Raw genomic sequence first — 20,758 nt, 5'->3', positions numbered from 1 at the left:
ACTGTTAACAGTTAGCTAGCCTGCTGTAGCGAACGTTAGAAAGTTAGCTCAATAACGATTCTCATAGCTAGCTAGCTGTACTAGCTAATTTATAGTACAGTATGCCTAAATCTATATTATAGTATTTACTTGAATACATGTGTCGAAAACGATATGACTATTGTCTTGTTTTTATCTAATCTTAATTGCCCTAGCTAGCTACATTGCTTGCAGACTACGCTTCCCTAAAATATTTGTTCATATCTTTCAAACGGCAGCGCTTCTACATATTGCGCTCTGACTGGCTAGAATGGGTTCAAATATCAAGACCCACACAAAGGAAATGCAGATGCCTTTATAAGTGCCTGTTGAGCARCTACTGTACCTGTACCAGTCTGACTGTGCATTGAATATCCCTAAATTGTTAAATATGTAGATTGTCCAAATTATGCAATAATAAAAAAACAAACAGCCAACAGCTTGATTGCTAGACTCAAGATAGGCTGCTGTAAAGTTTAGAAACTGGGCCAGAAATATGTGGAGACATATCTAATGGCAAGTAAAATATGAATACCAACAATACTGTAAAAATGTTATGCTATATTCACGTTTTAAATTAAATACTTCTATGTGCTTTTACATTTGAATAAAATATAGATCTACAAGTTGGTGTATGGCATCTTAATAGGCCTATATCATAATTACATTTTAGTCATTTAGCAGATACTCTTGATCAATTTATGAAGGTTTATGAAGGTTAAGTGCCTTGCTCAAGGGAATATTGACAGATTTTTCACCTAGTTGGCTCGGGGATTCGATCCAGCAACCTTTCAATTACTGGCCCAACACTCTCCCGCTAGGCTACCTGCCACCCTACAATGCAGAAAAGAGTCAAAACAAATGTGTTGTTACAAGGATCTAATTTTATTACAACATGTATATACAGTAAATGACACATTACAAATGTATGGGTGAAGGGGGTTGACTGTTTAGAAGCACTTCCTGTGAACAATGGAGGGGCCTGCCTCATCGTACTCCTGCTTGCTGATCCACATGGCCTGGAAGGTGGATAGGGAAGCCAGGATGGAGCCACCGATCCAGACAGAGTACTTACGCTCAGGGGGAGCAATGATCTAGAAGATGAACATAGTACAGAGAATTGCTTAGTTTCACGTAGACTCACTGCATATGCATACCTGAACATTTCAATTAACTTGATGGTTGACATCCAGAAGGTTAATATGGTGGTATTGTCCCCCACCTTGATCTTCATGGTGCTGGGGGCCAGCGCTGTGATCTCCTTCTGCATACGGTCAGCAATACCAGGGTACATGGTGGTACCACCAGACAGCACATTGTTGGCATACAGGTCCTTACGGATGTCAATGTCGCACTTCATGATGCTGTTGTAGGCGGTCTCATGGATACCAGCGGACTCCATACCTGATAGAAGATATTACAGACGTCCATTAATTGACACAGAACACACCATTTTGTTGTTGTTGTAATAGCATTTTGTAATACAACCATAACGTATAATGCATAAGCATGCCTCACCAATGAAGGAAGGCTGGAAGAGGGTCTCTGGGCAACGGAAACGCTCATTACCAATGGTAATGACCTGACCGTCGGGAAGCTCGTAGCTCTTCTCCAGGGAGGAGGAGGATGCAGCAGTGGCCATCTCATTCTCGAAGTCCAGGGCGACATAGCACAGCTTCTCCTTGATGTCACGCACAATCTCACGCTCAGCTAAGGGGGGCAAGTTTACAGGATGACATGAAGAACTTTCACACAACTGCACAGCAAGAGATTGCTGTAATCACACAGAAATTACAATAATCWAAAAAATGAGGCATAACCTCGTTGACAGTTAGCTCTCCTACACATCCTTACCGGTGGTCACGAAAGAGTAGCCACGCTCTGTCAGGATCTTCATCAGGTAGTCAGTCAGATCGCGACCAGCCAGATCCAGACGCATGATGGCATGGGGAAGAGCGTAACCCTCATAGATGGGGACGTTGTGGGTCACACCATCACCAGAGTCCAGCACAATGCCTATAGGGAGCAGACAAGGCACATTAGTGAGTCAGACAGACATGACTGACAGAGGAATGGCCGGCTGTCATATGGGAATCATTCCAAGCATTTGTCACATCATAAACTAACAATGCCGCTGACATCAATGGCAGGTGTGCCACATACCCTTCTAAACAGGGTTTAACACGTCCTCGACAACCAGGGCACAATACATCTAGCTGTCTCTGACAACTAAACAGCACACTTATTCAACATATTGTAACACGTGCATCAACTTGATTTGAGTTGTCTCCTGTTGTCATATTGACCACTAATGTGTGACAGCAAACTACATATTGTATCAGTAATATAGCAACTACCCATGGTTGATATTGATACATATAAGAGGCAGTGTCATGGAATACTGACCTGTGGTACGACCGGAGGCGTACAAGGACAGGACAGCCTGGATTGCCACATACATAGCGGGAACGTTGAAGGTCTCAAACATGATCTATAACACAAGAATAAGGGATATATTTCCGAAGTTTGCTTGACGGTTAACCATAGCATTGCTTCTAACAGATAATCTGGATTTGAAGTGGGGGGAATAAAGGAGTTACAAGTACCTGGGTCATCTTCTCTCGGTTGGCCTTGGGGTTCAGGGGAGCCTCTGTCAACAGGGTGGGGTGCTCCTCAGGGGCAACACGCAGCTCATTGTAGAAGGTGTGGTGCCAGATCTGCAAGAATACGAGAGAGTTGAAGTTCTCTGTTTATTATGTTGTTATGCTGCATGTATTTACTTCTAGTCTTGTGCCAAAATCCATACCAAGACTCTGATGTCAGTGCAAGATGTTGTAATCTAGGACCCACCTTCTCCATATCGTCCCAGTTAGTGATGATGCCATGCTCGATGGGGTACTTCAGAGTCAGGATACCCCTCTTGCTCTGAGCCTCATCACCTACGTAGCTGTCCTTCTGACCCATACCCACCATCACACCCTGGAGAAGAGAAAAGAGAGCTTAGGAATTACACTATAACCATCAGAGCCTACATGACAGATGACACAGCAACATACTGCACTCTTTTTGACACAGTTTGACACCCCTCCCCTAAAAATCTTTGTCTGTACAATGACACAATCTATACCAGCCCCAGTTACGTCGTGGTAGTTTTTCCTAAGTACAATACCTGGTGGCGGGGCCTTCCCACAATGGAAGGGAAGACAGCACGGGGAGCGTCATCTCCGGCAAATCCAGCCTTGACCAAGCCAGAGCCATTGTCACACACAAGGGCGGTAGTCTCGTCGTCGTCACACATGGTTAGGCTTTACTGGTATGGTCTGTGGGTGACAGAGAGATATAGGGTTGGGAATGAGTGGTGGAAACAGCTGTAMCCCCCCCCCCCCCCCCCAACCATTGATTGCATTTCAAGCAGGCCTTTCCTAATTGTTTTTTGTTCACAGACAATTTATTACTGTACTGACATGGAAAATGTCTCCATGCAAATCCAGGTTTTTCAATATCCTGCATTTTTGTGTCTTTTGGAAGATAATATACTGCTCTCTCTTTCATACAATGGTTAATATAGTTGTATTTATTTTACTACTGCAGTGAAATTTTTACAACTTGTCTTATAACTATTTTGGTGGCAGGTAGCGTAGTGGTTAAGAGCATTGGGCTGGTTCGAATCCCCGAGCCGACTAGGTGAAAAATCTTAAMATTTGCCCTTGAGCAAGGCACTTAACCCTAATTGCTCCTGTAAGTCGCTTTGGAAGAAGAACATCTGATAAATGACTAAAATGTATTTTGAAAATGTTATCAATTCCTTGTATTTAAAATAGCAGCTATCTATAGAATCCTAACCAATGTATGCTTTTAAAAATATATATATATCCAAGCTTGTTGTGAAGTTACTGATACTCATGGGCGCAACTTTGGTTTTAGAAGTGGGGAGGACATAATTATAATAAATCTTTTTAGTCTGATGAACACTGCAAACAGCCTACCCGACCATTTGGAGGCGTCCGCATGGTCCTAAAGCACCGATATGCGTTTTGTTTTGTATTACGTTCCAATGATACAACTGGGGGGAGGCAAAAATGCAATTTCAGAATGTGTCCCCAGTGAAAGTTGTGCCCCTACCGATACTGTATCTCAGCTGTCATGATGGTTCTTATGACATTTTAGGGCAATAGAGGTAGCTCCAAAAAGGGCCATATCATTGGCAACAGCAGGCAAGACCAGCTATCTATTTTAAGCTMCACACCCTGGCTGCTACAAACACAGCTTACACATTGTGCCACATTGACCTCCATGGACACCTATCTGGAGCTATTTCAGGCATGGGAGAGTTGGAGCCAACCCAGAGAGCAGCTGTTGGCACATTGTAACACCTCTGTTTACAGCATGGCTCCTTACCCCATCTCCCTATAATGGCTTCATTTATTAGACACTTTAAGATGTACCTGACCAGACCAGCATTGATCAGTGTACCGGTAACTGTTTACCAMGTTATTACACAATAATTACCTGCACCCTCCTCACAATCAGCTCATGATAAGTAATGTATCATTCACAAATCTCTGAATAGCTGAATGTTGCTTATTATTTTGGAGCGATACCCTCAATTCATTCCAATAAGCAGTGACTTCAGTTTAAAGTGTACTTCTAGTTCATTCCTCAATAAAGCTACAAAGAATTCATCCTGGTAAAAAACTACATCCAATGCCAGAGACCAGCTGTGTCTGGTCAGTCCCAGGTCAAGATGTACTCAAATAACCAAAARGTGGACTCCCAGTCCCGACARAGTCGGATGTTTTCCATAGAAAWAAGTAGTAATAATATGCAAGTAATATGCACTCACCAAGTTGTATTGCAAGACTGATGCTTCCACTGGGACAAAGGGCGAGAGTGAGAGGACCCCTTAAATAAGAGCAGGTCTGGGGATCAGGGGCGGAGCCTGGAGTTCACATAAGTCCAAATAAGAGCAGCTAGAAAAAAGAAAACAACATTGGAAGTAAATGTATGTGAGCAGGTGGGATGAGACTCCTCAAAATGATGAGATACTTCCTGAAAAATGCCAGACTGATCTGCTTTAGAAATAAAATGAGAGAAGTGAAAATGGAATGTTCTAGAAAAAAGGGAATGTTAAAAAAAAACATGTCTGGGTGTTATAATGGTATTCTTAATGTCAGGCCATGATGTTAGGTCAGTTTTAAATTGTCTTCTTCATTAAAATACTTCATATACACTGAGTGGACAAAACATTAAGGGCACCTTCCTAATATTGAGTTGCATCCCCTTTTGCCCTCAGAACAGACTCAATTCGTCAGGGCATGGACTCTACAAGGTGTTGAAAGCGTTCCACAGGGATGCTGGCCCATGTTGATTCCGATGCTTCCCACAGTTGTGTCAAGTTGACTGGATGTCCTTTGGGTGGTGGACCATTCTTGATACACACAGGAAACTGTTGAGTGTGAAAAACCCAGCAGCGTTGCAGTTCTGGACACATTCAAACTGGTGCGCCTGGCACCTACTACCATACCCCRTTCAAAGGCAATCTTTTGTTTTTCCCATTCATCCTCTGAATGGCACACATACAAATCAAATGTATTTATAAAGCCCTTCTTACATCAGCTAATGTCACAAAGTGCTGTACAGAAACCCAGCCTAAAACCCCAAACAGCAAGCAATGCAGGTGTAGAAGCACGGTGGCTAGGAAAAACTCCCTAGAAAGGCCAGAACCTAGGAAGAAACCTAGAGAGGAACCAGGCTATGAGGGGTGGCCAGTCCTCTTCTGGCTGTGCCGGGTGGAGATTATAACAACATGGCCAAGATGTTCAAATGTTCATAGATGACCAGCAGGGTCAAATAATAATACACAGTCCATGTCTCAAGGTTAAAACTCCTTCTTTAACCTGTCTCCTCCCCTTCATCTAYACTGATTGAAGTGGATTTAAGAAGTGACATCATTAAGGGGTCATAGCTTTCACCTGGATTCACCTGGTCAGGTTTTCTTCATGTTTTGTACACTGTAGGTTTGCTTTTATTTTACATGTTTTTTTTACACAACAATAAAGATCATTTTGAAATTACATTTGGATTTTCAAAGAATTCTGAAAACTTTTGATAAGACATGATTAAAATAATGGTTCTGATCAATCATTATTTTTGAGATCACACAAAAAGCTGCATTGGTCATTGTAAATGTAGATTTATGGTGTTGTTTTAAGGACAGAGTTTGTGAGAACTGAAAAGCAATTCTGACATTTACTGAAATTGAACTTAATACAATTCTCTAAAAATATTGAGCAGATGTGTCACAGCATTTTTATTGACACACATTTGATGTGGGTGGAGTAGTCAATGGGTGTCTGAGGGAGGAGACACATTATATAAAATCCACTGACTGGTATGAGACACTTATACCATGGCAATATGAGGGCCTTCCTTGTATGCATGGTGGCAAAAACAGATTTTTGGGCCTTCTTAAGGAGAYGAATGAGAGGCTTTGGTCCACCAGTCAGTAGAACACTGTATATGTCAGTGGACCAGGCTGCTGCTGGTATGTGGGCTGAGCCCCTAAACTTGGTGAACAGCTGAGGGTAATGACAGTCCTGTCCTTCCTCCGAGCTGGCTGTCTGACTGGCCGCCGTCTGCTATGCTGAGCCCTGATTGGCTCAGCTCTCTCCTTTTAGGGTCATGGTGTGTAACAGGTGTCAATCCAGTGGGGTCCCGTCATGTTGAGTTAGCAAACTGAGATCCTTATTYGTCCCACCCCCTTCAACACCCTTTAGGCGGGTCAGACAGGGGGACACTGTGGCGGATGGTTATCTTTGGAGTCTGTTAGATTATATCCATGGCTGGATTATATGAGAGCATTTTTCCTCCTCTAGGCTGTCCCACTGGATGTTGGGCCTGCCTATTTATAGGTGTTACTTTGTCGCTATTTCTCYACAGATAGATAGGTGCTGGATGCTATGGGTTAGGATTCCATTGCAGTCCAATTATGTTCTTTTGCCATCCAATGACCAAACCAGCATTGATCACTGATGTTATTGGAGAGATCATTTTTAGAATCTCACACAACTCAATGTCACACAGCTTGTTCTGAGCACAGGCATCTCTTTGAACTCTCTCATCACACCCAGAGCCTTTTACACCAATAGCCTATACCATTGAATATCTATTCCAAAATAATTTATTCAGAATATTTGTTTTTTTATGTACTATTATCCTAATTTGTCATGTAGTAAAAGTCTTGGTCTGTTTTCCCTACTTATCCACTCTGCTTCCTCATCACCATCATCCAGTATTTATTTTATTTTAAATGTAACCTTTATTTAACTAGGCAAGTCAGTTAAGAACACATTCTTATTTACAATGACGGCCTACCCCAGCCAAACCCTCCCCTAACCCAGACGATACTGGGCCAATTGTGCACCGGCATATGGACTCCCGATCACAGCCAGTTGTGATACAGCCCGGGATSAAACCAGGGATCGAACCAGGGTCTATACTGACGCCTCTAGCACTTGAGCCAGGAATTATTGTCCCTGATAATGAAACAACAAATTCGCCAATTAAGACAATAAAGCTATCAGGTGGACATATGTTTGTAGTGAATGGGATTGCATAGATTCGTTGCAGGAAATATAATTTTTCTTTAGATGAACATTACTGCCATCTACAGTTGTCTTTTGGAACAGTTAAGTAATGATGTTACGTCTGTGATAGCAAGTGATGCCATGTTCCAGCCAAAGATGGTGGATAAATKATGTCTCACCGGCCTTTCTGTATTATTGATGTTTAATGAAGAAGTTCTCCACGACCCATGTAAAGCTGGGATATATGGGATTTGTGGTGCAAGCTTATGTACAAAAGCCACTTCAATGTGTTTGCAAACGGAATATCATTTAAGAGTCTGAGGATGCACTGTGTTGCAATTATGATGGGAATCACGTTCCAGTTCCCTGAGTGCCCTGTTAAGGTGAAAGAGGTCAAAGTAGCAAGGTTCAGGGCTGTCGAGAAGCTCTCCTATGCAGAGGCAGTGAMAATTGTTGAAGCATCAAGTAGAGRTGATGAAGCTATGGCAGTGGATGATACCCAACAGTCTGTCGATGTCAGTCAGATGAGAGATCCTTAAATATTAATCGTGAAGAAGGTTGATTTTATTGCACAGGTGATTAATTGTACAGGATAAACTAACAAAAAATGTAAGAAACTGGAAATCACTGTGAAAGCGGCTAAAATGTTCTTGGATCTCCAGGATTTCCCAGCTGAAACATTGCAGGGAACGGTGGTAGGCCTGATTACCAGCGATGATGAGTCAGCCTACAGGGAGGAGGTCAGTGACCTGGCAGTATGGTGCTGGAGCAACAACCTCCCCCTCAATGTCAACAAAACCAAGGAGCTGATCGTGGKGCAGCACTGGAGCAGTTAGACCGCTTCAAGTTCCTCGGGGTCCAAATCACTAAAGACTTAAAATGGTCCAAACACACACACAGTCGTGAAGAAGGAGTGACAGTGCCTCTTCTCTCAGGGGGTTGARAAAGTTTGGCATGGGCCCTCAAATCCTGAAAAGGTTCTACAGCTGTACCATTGAGAGTGTATTGACTGGCTGCATCACTGCTTGGTATGACAACAGCACGGCCCTCGATCGCATGGCGCTACAGCGGGTACAGCCCCCGAGCTCCCTGCCATCTAGGACCTCTATATCAGACGATGTGAAAAGAAGACCCCAAGCCATAGACTATTTTCTCTGCTGCCGCACGGCAAGGGGTTCCGGTGCATCAAGTCTGACACCAACAGACTCTTGAACAGTTTCTATCCCCAAGCAATACGACTGATAAATAGCTACCAAAATGGCTACACAGACTGAGTTTACCTTGTATCTTTATTTACCTTTTATTTCAATATTTGCACTGTCTCTATGCAGTGCCCTACACACTCACACACACTGTCACTCCAACACACACACAAACACTCACTTCATYATCTGCTCACTCACACATAATATTCACATACATTTATACTGACTATACACACGCACACACACTCACATGCAAGCCGCTGCTAGTCTGTTTATCTTATATCCTGTTTCCTAGGTCCCTTTACCCCTATACATATCTACCTCCATCACTCCAGTATCCCTGCACATGTAAATATGTTATTGGAACTGATTTAAAAAATATATATATATCCTGTATGTAGTATGCTTACTTACTTTGTATTTCCTATTCTTATTTTTATTTTCCTAGTAATATTTTGTTATTGATTATTGCAGTGTTGGGTTTTGAGTTAGCAAGAAAGGAATTTCACTGTACTTGTGCATGTGACATTAAAACTTGAAACTTGAATAATGTCTATAGATGCTTCCCCTCTCAGGCCCCAGAGCCTGTGTAGAGATCTGAGTACATTTGACTAAGTGAAGGAGTACATTGACTTCTGTTTCGTTTATATATATATATATATAAACGAAACAGAAGTCAATGTACTCCTTCACTTAGTCAAATGTATATATATATATATATATGTGTGTGTATTTTATTTATATATATATATATCATTTTTTTATTCTTTAAAGTATCTTTGTTTTTACCCCAACCAGTAGGTGGCGATAATACATATTTTTGTATGTAGTCCACCAGTAAAACCCTTGAAGGCCGTTTATCGGTGATGAGGTTGWAATGGGTGTAGGGTTAGCTGGTAGGGAAAATTCACACTACAGAATAGTAGGCTGATACACAGCCAATACAGTAGGTGGCGGCATGCACCTATAACATTTGTTTGTGGAGCGCCATATTACCGAAGACGAAGAAGAAGAAGGCCTCCTACCATTATGTTCCGGTCTTTTTTAATGGGGTGGCTCTCTCAAAGGCGCCAATGCTTAGTTCCTTGACAKTATAAGAACCATAAAAATAAAATRTGAGTGGGATGTWYCGCKTCCTCTTACGCCTCTGGCTACAGTGGTGCAGTCAATGCTGGAAGTTCAACGTTTTCGAACCAGACACAATGTCAATCGCGTAACTTTATTCAATATTGATAATGTAATGTTTGGAAGTAACAAAAGACGAGTGTTACGTTGTAGTTAAATCGCCTCGATATTTAGAGAGGGGTGGGTGCGTGCGCGAGACATGAGTGCCCATGTAGCGCAGCTAGGATGAGTTGTCATCAGACTTCTACATGGGCGGACGACTTCTGTACAACAGGAAAACGAACTAGAAGCGCTTGCATCAATTTTTGGAGAAGATTTTAATGATCTGAGTAATAACCATCCATGGAAGGTTGGCCTACTTTCAACACAATTGATTTATGAATAGATAGTAGCAACTTTTTACCAAAAACGTTGAATCGGTAAAAGAGCCGTTTACTTGGCTCCCTGATTAGCATACTGTTACTACTGCTTTTTGAGCTCAAAACAACGTTTTTCTGCAAATAAATTACAAAATAATTGTCGAAAGAGGATGAATCCTCACTGAATAAACAATAAATAGCGGGAAGGGTGTAGTAGAATAACTCTAATAATTTGTCCAGGTAAAACAATATTTGAAGGAGCGTTTCACGATCTGACATAATGGTAGCCTATCTTTTGCGCTTTACATTGTAGATTTGAAAATTTGTAAAGCATTTTGAACGAATAGCTGTTTTGGAGCCAAATGAGCGGGCTCTTTTACGTGAACACTTTTACGTGAACAGAGCCAAATGAGGCGACTCACCGATAAGACTCGGAATGTCCATCACTATTGCTGACTTGCAGAAGCAAAGTTGTGCTAATTACACAAACGCCATGCATGTCTATTTGTGGCTAGGTTTCCATGATCCTCTCTGTTTTCTCCTCATCAAGATCAAAAGACCACTAGAGGTATACCTGTGCCTGCGACCTAATGGACTAAGCAATGGGAAGGAAAGTTATGTGACAGTGGACCTGCAGGTCCAATGCCCACCTACGTACCCTGATGTGTGAGTATCGTTACTCAATCCATCAATGGGATGGATATGTCATGGAATATTCCTTTCGCTAGATTTAGATGTTTATAATGTTGCATACTATTCCTTAGTATACTCCTCTGGCATTAGGAAGACTGTATGACTATCATGACTCCAATTACATTACATTGGGTGATTCCACATACAGTGCCTTCAGAAAGTATTCACACCCCTTGACTTTTTCCACATTTTGTTGTTACAGCCTGAATTTAAAATTGATTACATTGAGACTGTGTGCAATGATGGTGTTTAACAAGACTTTTGAATGACTACCTCATCGCTTTACCCCACATATAAAATTATCGGTAAGGTCCCTCAGAGGAGCAGTGAATTTCAAACACAGATTTAACCACAAAGACCAGGGAGGTTTCCCAATGCCTAGCAAAGAAGGTCACCTATTGTTAGATGGGTACAAATAAAAATAAATAAGCAGACATTGAGTATCCCTTTGAGCAAGGTGAAGTTATTAATTACTCTTTGGGTGGTGTATCAATCCACCCTGTCACTACAAAGATACAGGCGTCCTTCCTAACTCAGTTGCCGTAGATGAAGGAAATCACTCAGGGATTTCACCATGAGGCCAATGGTCACTTTGAAACAGTTACAGAGTTTAATGGCTGTGATAGGAGAATTGAGGATGTATCAACAACATTGTAGTTACTCCACAATACTAACTAAATGACAGAGTGAAAAGAAGGAAGCCTGTACAGAGTGAAAATATTCCAAAACATGCATCCTGTCAAATAATTTGGCAAAGAAGTGAACTTTGTCCTGAATACAAAGTATTATGTTTAGAGAAAATCCAACACAACACATCACTGAGTATTTTTTTYTTCATATTTTCAAGCATGGTGGTGGCTGCATCATGTTATGTATGGGTATGCTTGTCATCGGCAAGGACTAGGGAGTTTTTTTTAGAATAAAAATAAACTGAATAGAGCTAAGCACAGGAAAACCTGGTTGAGTCTGCTTTCCAACAGACACTGGGAGACAAATTCACCTTTCAGCAGGACAATAACCGAAAACACAAGGCCAAATATTCACTGGAGTTGCTTGCCAAGACGACATTGACTGTGCTTGAGTAGTTACAGTTTTGACTTAAATCGGCTTGAAATCTACGGCAAGACTTGAAAATGTCTGTCTAGCCACGATCAACAACCAACTTAACAGAGCTTGATTTTTTTTTTTTTTTTTTTTAGTTTAAAAAAAGAATCATGTTCAAATATTGTACAATCCAGGTGTGCAAATCTCTTAGACTTACCCAGAAAGACTCACAGCTGTAATTGCTGCCAAAGGTGATTCTAACATGTATTAACTCAGGGGTGTGAATACTTATGAAAATTAGATTTCTGTATTTCATTTTAAATAAATTTGCACAAATTTCTAAGAACATGTTTTCACTTTGTCATTATAGGGTATTATGTGTAGGTGGGTGAGAAAAAAATTCAATTGAATCAATTTTGAATTCAGGCTGTAACACAACAAAATGTGGAATAAGTCAAGGGGTATGAATACTTTCTGAAGGCACTGTAGCTGTATGCCGCCTGAGGCAAATGCCCTGACAATAGCCTCTGATACTGCCCAATGCTGGCCAAATGCTCTGTCTAAACATAAATATGCCTTGCTCGTGATACGGTTTTGGAAACCTTTGGAACTTTTTAACTTTCATATGAGCGTTTTTCAAATACAGAAGATAAACTTACTGTACGCAGTTTAGTAAAGTTACTCCCGACTGTATTTTGAAAAACGCGATCCAGACGGAAATGTTAAATGGAATGGCCCAATGGAAATGCGAGCAGCAAGGTGGGAGGATGTGTCATGGCCGAGGCTGTGTGAAAACATAGCCGGATGCAACTTTGCTAAACTGTGTATAATAAGTGTTATCTTTTTTATTGAAATAACCTTTTTATAAGTGAAAAATTATAAGTTCCAAAGGTTTCCAAAAACATATCGCAAGTGAAGATTAGCAATGTTTCTAAACGTTAAAACAGAGCGTCGGGACATGGAGTCAGCTGTGGTCCATACCTTCAGGTGCGAACCCAAGAGGGGGATCTGCTGTAAGCCCCCTTGTTACCCCTTGGGTTCTAGAGAGCTAGGCATAAATGTACAGTCAACGTGTCTTTTGGTTTGGTACCATCGCCTGACAATCCTTTTTTAAGCAAAATGTTATAGATGCATAGCAATAATTCACGTTTGTTGTTTGCTTGGGCGACAGACCTCCAGAGTTTGAGTTGAAGAATGCCAAAGGTCTCTCCAATGACAACCTCCAGAGCCTCCAGACACAGCTCAMTAAACTCGCTGCAGAGCGATGTGGGGAGGCGAGATAGACATATACAGGCAGGCAGACGGATGCCTACAGACAAATCCACTCTGAACCAAACATGTAGATCTGAATGGTATATCTACTCGTAGTTAGGAGTAGATGACCCATGAAATCCTGTGCCATTTTTCAATGGCCGCATCTCTGTGACAGAAAATATTTTGTTGTCCCATCATCACCCCTCTCTTCCCCCAGCTGATGATATATGAGCTGGCCGACCATGTCCAGGGGTTCCTGAGTGAACACAACAAGCCTCCGTTCAGCTCCTTTCATGAGGAGATGCTGAAGAACCAGCGGCTGCAGCAGGAGAAGCTGGCGCTGGAGGAGCAGGAGAAGCTGGACCAACGCCGCAGGCAGGAGGAGCAGACGGTGAGGAGGAGACACACACACACACACACACACACACACACACACACACACACACACACACACACACACACACACACACACAAATGTACTATGTCTTTAAACCCTTTCATCGCTACAGAAATCTGAGATCATGGCTGAAATCCAAAGAAGAGAGGAGGAGAAACGAGAGGAGAAGAAGAGGAAAGAAATGGCCAAACAGGTGCCTTCATAATCTTCAAATGTTTACATTTAGCCAACTCACTTTTTTAGAACCAAGACTTCTTATCCTTCTTTGGAAAAGTGACGGACTTTAGGTTTTTAGGATACTGATCATCAATTAATATAATATTGTTTGAAACCAAATTAATTAAAATCATGCTTGACTTGACCTACATATTAAACATAAACCTCCATACAAAACAGAGCATGAAATGTAAACATATTCTGGCTTTGTGACTGCCCAGGAGCGCTTTGAGAGTTTGGACCAGCCTGCCGTGGAAAGTTGTTCTGTATTGGGCAGCTCACCTTGTTCCCCTGGGCTTCCACTTGAGCTCACTGAACCCAGAAAAGGGGCCAACCACCGGAGACGAACCAACTCGAACACCCGCCACAGGCACGGACCAGCAACATACATTCCTAAGATATAGCTCTGTGCCTGAACTACACAGAGTTAACTCTGCATGTTGTTTTTGTTGTCATCAGACGGGACACATACAGCGAGGATAGCCAACGCTCACAGGAAGTGCTTCACTTCAGCAACAGTACCCTGGGGGACATCGTAGTGCATAGAGGGAAGTGCCTAGGTAAGAGATTATAATTTCCTGTAAATCTCTCATTATGTTGTTTTGTAATGTAGGTTACTGTACTGTCAGTTGTGCGCCTCAGTATGCTATGTGTCTGTGTCTCTGGCAGGGGAAAGTGAGAGGCTTGGCCGTAATGTTTATAATGCGTTCGATGCGACCAACGGAGAGTTTGCTGTAGTATACGAGTGGATCCTACGCTGGAACAAGAAGATTGGCAAGTTCTTCACCAGCGAGGAAATCAGGAAGATTGACAATTGTAAAAAGCAGGTGAGTAATTCCTTGCTGAGATCCTTCCTGACATCAGATGCTATAGTCATAGATTTCAAGATATTATAACACAGATGCCTACACACTAAGTAATACCCTCTGTCCATTTCTTTATAGATCCATGGAGCAGAGAGTGAGCTGAACTCCCTGCTGAAGCTGGAGCACCCTAACCTGGTGCACTACCAGGCCCTGAGCTCCAGTGAGAGGGATGACTGCCTGGTGGTGGACCTGCTGGTGGAGTATGTCGGGGTCAGCAGCAGTCTGAGCCAGAGCCTGGCCAGCCAGACCGCCATCCCCCTGGAGCGCCTCCGTCTGCTCACCACCCAGCTCCTGGCTGCCCTCGACTACCTCCACTCCAACTCTGTTGTCCACAAACAGCTGGGCGCCTCTAGTGTGCTGCTGGACCACCAGGGCAATGTGCGTCTCACAGACTACAGCCTCTCCAAGAGACTGGGTGACATCTGCAATGAGGACATCTTTGTGCAGGCCCGCGTGCGCTTCTGTGAGGACATGCTTCCCACCAAGGCTGGGAAGAAAGGGGACGTATGGAGCCTGGGGCTTATGCTGCTGGCACTGAGCCAGGGGAAGGAGGTCAGGGAGTACCCTGTGTCTGTGCCCACCAGCCTGCCAGCTGACTTCCAGGACTTCCTTAACAGGTGCGCCTGCCTGACAATAACCATCAACTCAGTTTGGCCAGACAGCTAGTCTCAGTGACAGCTAGACAGCCCAGTCTCAGCCACTTCTTCCATGCCTGGACCTTCTCACTTTTTATGGTGGCAGTCAATTAAAACTTTATTTTTCTGTGGTTAAATTAAAATGTGTTTTACAGATTATGACTCATTAGCACATATGTTTTTTTGTATATCTAGCTAGATGATTTAGGAAACATGTCATCTTTATTATTCTTGTGATAGAAACCAGGCACACTGCACATACAGGTTAATTTTGATGTGTTTCACTTTCCTGTGCCTTTTGGCCTATTGTCCTCCTATCATGGACAATGTGTTAATCAGGGTTTGGTTGTCGGAGTTCGTCCTCTGTGTTTGGGTACCAGTGTTAGTGTAGCGTGGATGCAGAGTAACACAGTGTGGACCAGATGTTGATGGCCACAGTGGGCCTTGCCAGGAATCCCCTATATGAATGTTAGCTCTGTTGGAAGTTTCCATGCGTAATGCAACGTTCACTGTTTGTGTGTGTGTGTGTGGTAGGTGTGTGTGCCTGGATGATTCTGACCGCTGGAACACCCAGCAGCTCTTGGACCACCCCTTCCTCAACCCTCCACTTCCAAAGACCCCTCTACAGTGCCAGGATGCTAGTCCAGAAGGTGACAACTTCTCTTTACAAAGTTCAGAACAGAGCCACTAGATATTTTCAGTCTTAAAGTCTATAAAGTTGTGAAAAAATTGTTACCTTTCAGAGTTCTGATTGACCATATAGAGTCCTGACTGGTGTATTCTGTCCTCTCCCAGACAATGGGGATGACTTTGCGTCGTCGGTCATCCCTCACAGTCACATCCTCAACGCCCCGTTCAGCACTGGGCTGCAGAGGCAGTTCTCACGCTACTTCAATGAGTTTGAGGAGTTACAGCTGCTGGGGAAAGGAGCTTTTGGTGCCGTTATCAAGGTAAACCATGTTTAATATAGCATAGCTGACAGTAGCTTTCATAGCCTTCCCCTTTTCTTTTAGTCCATGGTTATTGTTCACATAATGTTTGTATTCTCTTGTCTCCCCACCCATCTTTGTTTCTCTTTCTGTCTGTCCATACCGCTCTCTTTGTGTGCAGGTCCAGAACAAGTTGGATGGCTGTTACTATGCTGTGAAGCGTATCCAGGTGAACCCGGCCAGTAAGCAGTTCCGTAGGATCAAAGGTGAGGTAACGCTGCTCTCACGCCTCAACCATGAGAACATCGTCCGCTACTACAACGCCTGGATCGAGAGGCACGAGACCCCCTCAACGGGGGTCCTGAGCTCAGACAGCTCCGAGCCCAAGAGCACAGCGGAGAATCTGCCCCAGGTCCGAGCCCCCTCTCTGCGACTCAATGAGCTGGGCTTCAGCATTCTTGACAACGTGGAGGACAACGCCCCTCCCCCCGCCCTGGCCAGCTCGGTGGAGTGGAGCACCTCCATCGAAAGGTCCTCTAGCGCCAAGTGTAGTGGCCACGAGACCAGCGATGAGGACGATGACGATGAAGAGGATGTCTTCTGTGCCTCGTTCCTGTGAGTTCCTTTGAGGGTACATCTGGTGCAGTGCCCTGTACACTTGATATACTGAAATAAAATGCACTTTTTGATATCTGTTTTGTTTGCGTCTAGCCCATCAAACAGTGACTCAGAGAGTGACATCATTTTTGACAATGGGAATGGCAGCATATCTCAGGTTAGTGTTCACATTATTGCCATAGTGTGTGTTACTAGTGTGTACAATTTCACCAATTACATTCAATGTAATCTCCATTCCTTAGGAGGAGCCAAGCAAGAGAGTGGAGGGTGACACGATAGATAGCACAGACTCGGAGAGGCCACAGCTCATAGCACATTACCTTTACATCCAGGTAAGGCTCAGTTCACTAGCACTTAACTAATACTACACTAGAGGGCACTGTTTTATGTCTGATATCTAACCCAGGGGTTCTCAAACCTTTTGTGCCGTGACAGAAAATTAATCAGAGACCCCCTCATAATCAGAACACAACTTATATATATGTGTGTGTATGTGCATATGTATGTATGTATGTATTATTATTTATTTTTTAAATAGTTAATCTGGCCGTGGACACCCTGACCCACTTTGAGAACCCTGATCTAACCCGTGTTCTCTCCTCCCTCCAGATGGAATACTGTGAAAAAAGCACTTTGCGAGACACCATTGACCAGGGCCTCCATCAGGACAACAGTCGCCTGTGGAGGTTCTTCAGGGAGATCCTGGATGGCCTGGCCTACATCCACGAACAGGTCTGTCTGTAAAGCCCCATCTCCCCTAATCAGAGTGCACTGTAGGGTTCAATGTCTGCTTCAGGGTGTGGAACAGAGATATCATGTTAAGATCATAGAGTTGGAGAAGAGTGGAGAGAGAGAGAGGGTACTGTCCTGTCACATTCGGTTAAGAGGTAGGAAGTCCAGGACAGTCACTGCTTGTGATTATGTTGTTCCACTCCAAGTATCTGCTAAATCTTCAGATCCCAATGTCAAAGAAAGGTTTTGCTAGGTTCATGGTGGACATTGATATGGGATATAATTTGTGCTGTACGAAGTGTTTTGAAATGTGTTTGATGCAAAACGGTGTTTTAAATGATCCTCTTCTCATTTTTTCAAACGCTCAAATGTTCAGGCATACATGTTCCTTCCTACCTATACACCAAGAAGCCAAGCTGTCACAGCACGGCTCAAAACAACAATGATTACGCGCATGACATGCTTCTAGCCATGGTTCCAATTAGCACTAATTGATCACCTCCCCATCACCCTTCCAACAGGGGATGATTCATCGAGACCTCAAGCCTGTCAACATTTTCTTGGACTCTCAGGACCATGTGAAAATTGGAGACTTTGGCCTGGCCACAGACCATCCTGCTAATGTGGTATGCCTTAATGTCCTCAGCTTCGCTGTCTCCTGGTGATAGAGATGAATTAACTGATACCTTGAAGTTCATGTTGAGGTCTATAAGTGGAATTTTGACGCTGTATCAATTTAATGTATTTCTTGTGTTTTTTGTCTTAATGTCAGAATTGTAATGCGTTATTGCTTTCTGCAAGCCCAAAAAAGTCAAGAATCAACAAATAAGTGGTTTTGACTGTACATTTAATCTCCTCATAGGCTGCAGCAGGTAAACTGGATATTGAGGAGAGTGGCTCTGTTCTGATTCTCAAATCGGACCCAACAGGTACTGAGAAGCAACATCCTTCCACATTAAACTGTCCCAAGTGTTTCAGGCTTTGTGACTCTGTTAAGCTCATATTTTCTACCTTGTTATTTCTGAACAGAGAATATGACTGGTATGGTTGGTACTGCCTTGTATGTCAGTCCAGAGGTGCAAGGAAATACTAAAGCCACTTACAACCAGGTAAGAAATACAGTACGAATGGAACAAGCACCAAAGTCAATTCAGAAGAACAAAATAAAGAGGTATTGTCTCAGTACAATCATTCATAAAAGATCTCAAAAGAAGTCTCAAAAGAATTATACTATCTTATAATGACTTTTTAAGGCCCTTGACTCCTGGGTGGACCACAGACTAATGTCCTCTGTCATTTTAGGCAGTTCAAGGTTTTCCCAACGGTGTTACTGTATTCTCACTTGGAAATATATCATTCTGAATGGACTGTATGAACCTGATGTAAAAGGGGAGAGGGTTCAACCCGTGATCTGTGTTTCTCCTCAGAAAGTGGATCTGTTTAGCTTGGGTATCATCCTGTTTGAGATGTCCTACCGGCCCATGACCACCGGATCTGAACGCATCTCAGTCCTGAGCCAGCTGCGCATGGTGAGTCTGTCCAGCGAAGGGAACACAGACGGGTGTAGTGTGTGGGGGGGGGGCACGGGAAGGGTCTCAATCACTCATCTTTCATCACTGTCCCATTACTCTGTCATTCCACTCTGCAGGAGGACATCCACTTCCCTGAAGACTTCCCTGAGTGTAAGAGTGGAATGCAGGTGACTAAGGACATATTCAATTCATGTTACACAAGTTATACTCTCAGCTCTGTGAATTTTTGTGAAGCTATGTATAAAGTAGAAGTAGTTCACATAGTCTGATGATGGGAAGTTTAATGAAACCAAACTGAGTGACATTACACGGTATGGGCCGATTGACTGATCAATCTCCCTGTGTCTATCTCAGAGGAAGGTGATTGGCTGGCTGTTGAACCATGACCCGGCGCTGCGTCCCACGGCCCAGGAGCTCCTGAAGAGTGATCTGCTGCCCCCGCCCCAGATGGAGGAGTCAGAGCTCCACGAGGTCCTGCAGCACACCATGGCTAACGTCAATGGCAAGGCCTACCGCACCATGGTCAACCAGCTGTTCTCCCAGAACACCTCCCCCGTCATGGACTACACCTACGATATCGACCTCCACAAGGTACCAGGCTACTGCTCTGGCCAACACACCGACACATTGGACCAGACCCCTCAAACCTGACCTAGCCACACAAACACAACACAAAGCCAACCAGACGTTAAAGCTTGGGTACGATTATTCTTTCTGCCATTTCATAGCGTCTCAAACCACTGTTTGTGACAGACAAGTATTGGAGAATTTGTCTTGAATGCTCAGAATAGAATGGTCCAAAGTGGGAAGAGCTACCCATCTCCTCCTGTAGGTGTCACTGTTAACACAGTAATGATGCTGGTCCTGTGTTCTGCTGCAGTTCTCCCGTCATCTGTTCCACATGATGTTGGGATTGTTTAAGCTTTAATCGATGCCTTTTGATTCATAACAGACTGTTTGTTTTGTTTTGCTGCAGGGTAGTTTTAATTTCAACAGTGCTAAATTGCAACAGTATGTGTACGAAACAATTACCAGGATCTTCAAGAAACACGGTGAGTCTGGACTTTTTTGTCCCATTTTAAGAGCTGAAGTCATGTTTACTCTCTTGTGCAAACGACTTGACCCATTCCACTCTAACTCCCTGTTATGAAGACCTCACTGGGGGCCTTGACTTAAACATCTGCTCCCATATATACTGTTGTCTCTAGTGACTAATTCTAGGCAGATGTTTGGTTATACACTGCTCAAAAAAATAAAGGGAACACTTAAACAACACAATGTAACTCCAAGTCAATCACACTTCTGTGAAATCAAACTGTCCACTTAGGAAGCAAACACTGATTGACAATAAATTTCACATGCTGTTGTGCAAATGGAATAGACAACAGGTGGAAATTATAGGCAATTAGCAAGACACCCCCAATAAAGGAGTGGTTCTGCAGGTGGTGACCACAGACCACTTCTCAGTTCCTANCGTGTCCAGATTCCCAGTTCATTTTTCCAACTTTCGTACGACCTCTTCTCGTCGAAGCGAGGTGGCACGTTGTAG

General features: G+C 43.3%; 2 protein-coding genes across 2 annotated transcripts in view; one reads left to right on the top strand and one right to left on the bottom strand.

The window, feature by feature from the left end:
* Window positions 1–884: 884 nt before the first annotated feature.
* Window positions 885–4,951, bottom strand: LOC111963243 (actin, alpha cardiac muscle-like). The gene is made up of 9 exons (XM_023986552.2): window positions 4,862–4,951; window positions 3,188–3,338; window positions 2,869–2,997; window positions 2,625–2,735; window positions 2,425–2,509; window positions 1,873–2,034; window positions 1,537–1,728; window positions 1,241–1,422; window positions 885–1,112 (listed from the first exon to the last, which is right to left on the bottom strand). The coding sequence occupies exons 2-9, from the start codon at window positions 3,314–3,316 to the stop codon at window positions 969–971; spliced, it is 1,134 nt and encodes a 377-aa protein (XP_023842320.1). The 5' UTR covers window positions 3,317–3,338; window positions 4,862–4,951; the 3' UTR covers window positions 885–968.
* Window positions 4,952–9,856: 4,905 nt separating this feature from the next.
* LOC111962960 (eIF-2-alpha kinase GCN2-like) overlaps window positions 9,857–20,758 on the top strand; it is a 31,755-nt gene continuing 20,853 nt past the window's right edge. Inside the window, 21 exon segments of the mRNA XM_070443281.1 lie at window positions 9,857–10,283; window positions 10,844–10,959; window positions 13,502–13,675; window positions 13,794–13,874; window positions 14,119–14,267; window positions 14,357–14,457; window positions 14,567–14,724; window positions 14,842–15,380; window positions 15,933–16,048; window positions 16,194–16,348; window positions 16,509–16,942; window positions 17,039–17,102; window positions 17,188–17,277; window positions 17,555–17,677; window positions 18,199–18,303; window positions 18,540–18,606; window positions 18,707–18,786; window positions 19,105–19,206; window positions 19,326–19,376; window positions 19,564–19,800; window positions 20,186–20,261. Of these exon segments, the coding sequence (XP_070299382.1) occupies window positions 10,936–10,959; window positions 13,502–13,675; window positions 13,794–13,874; window positions 14,119–14,267; window positions 14,357–14,457; window positions 14,567–14,724; window positions 14,842–15,380; window positions 15,933–16,048; window positions 16,194–16,348; window positions 16,509–16,942; window positions 17,039–17,102; window positions 17,188–17,277; window positions 17,555–17,677; window positions 18,199–18,303; window positions 18,540–18,606; window positions 18,707–18,786; window positions 19,105–19,206; window positions 19,326–19,376; window positions 19,564–19,800; window positions 20,186–20,261 (2,926 nt within the window). The 5' untranslated portion in view covers window positions 9,857–10,283; window positions 10,844–10,935.

The sequence above is a fragment of the Salvelinus sp. IW2-2015 genome, linkage group LG4q.2, assembly GCF_002910315.2.
Source record: "Salvelinus sp. IW2-2015 linkage group LG4q.2, ASM291031v2, whole genome shotgun sequence".
Taxonomy (NCBI): domain Eukaryota; kingdom Metazoa; phylum Chordata; class Actinopteri; order Salmoniformes; family Salmonidae; genus Salvelinus; species Salvelinus sp. IW2-2015.
The sequence above is the reverse complement of the archived record's forward strand: the minus strand, read 5'-3'. Positions and strand labels throughout refer to the sequence as shown.

Coding starts and splice junctions, on each gene's coding strand:
- LOC111963243 (XM_023986552.2), bottom strand. CDS start 3,316: ATGTGTGACGACGACGAGACTACCGCCCTTGTGTGTGACAATGGCTCT. Junction 1,423..1,536: donor CTTCCAGCCTTCCTTCATTG/GTGAGGCATGCT, acceptor ATCTTCTATCAG/GTATGGAGTCCGCTGGTATC. Junction 1,113..1,240: donor CCAGCACCATGAAGATCAAG/GTGGGGGACAAT, acceptor TTCATCTTCTAG/ATCATTGCTCCCCCTGAGCG.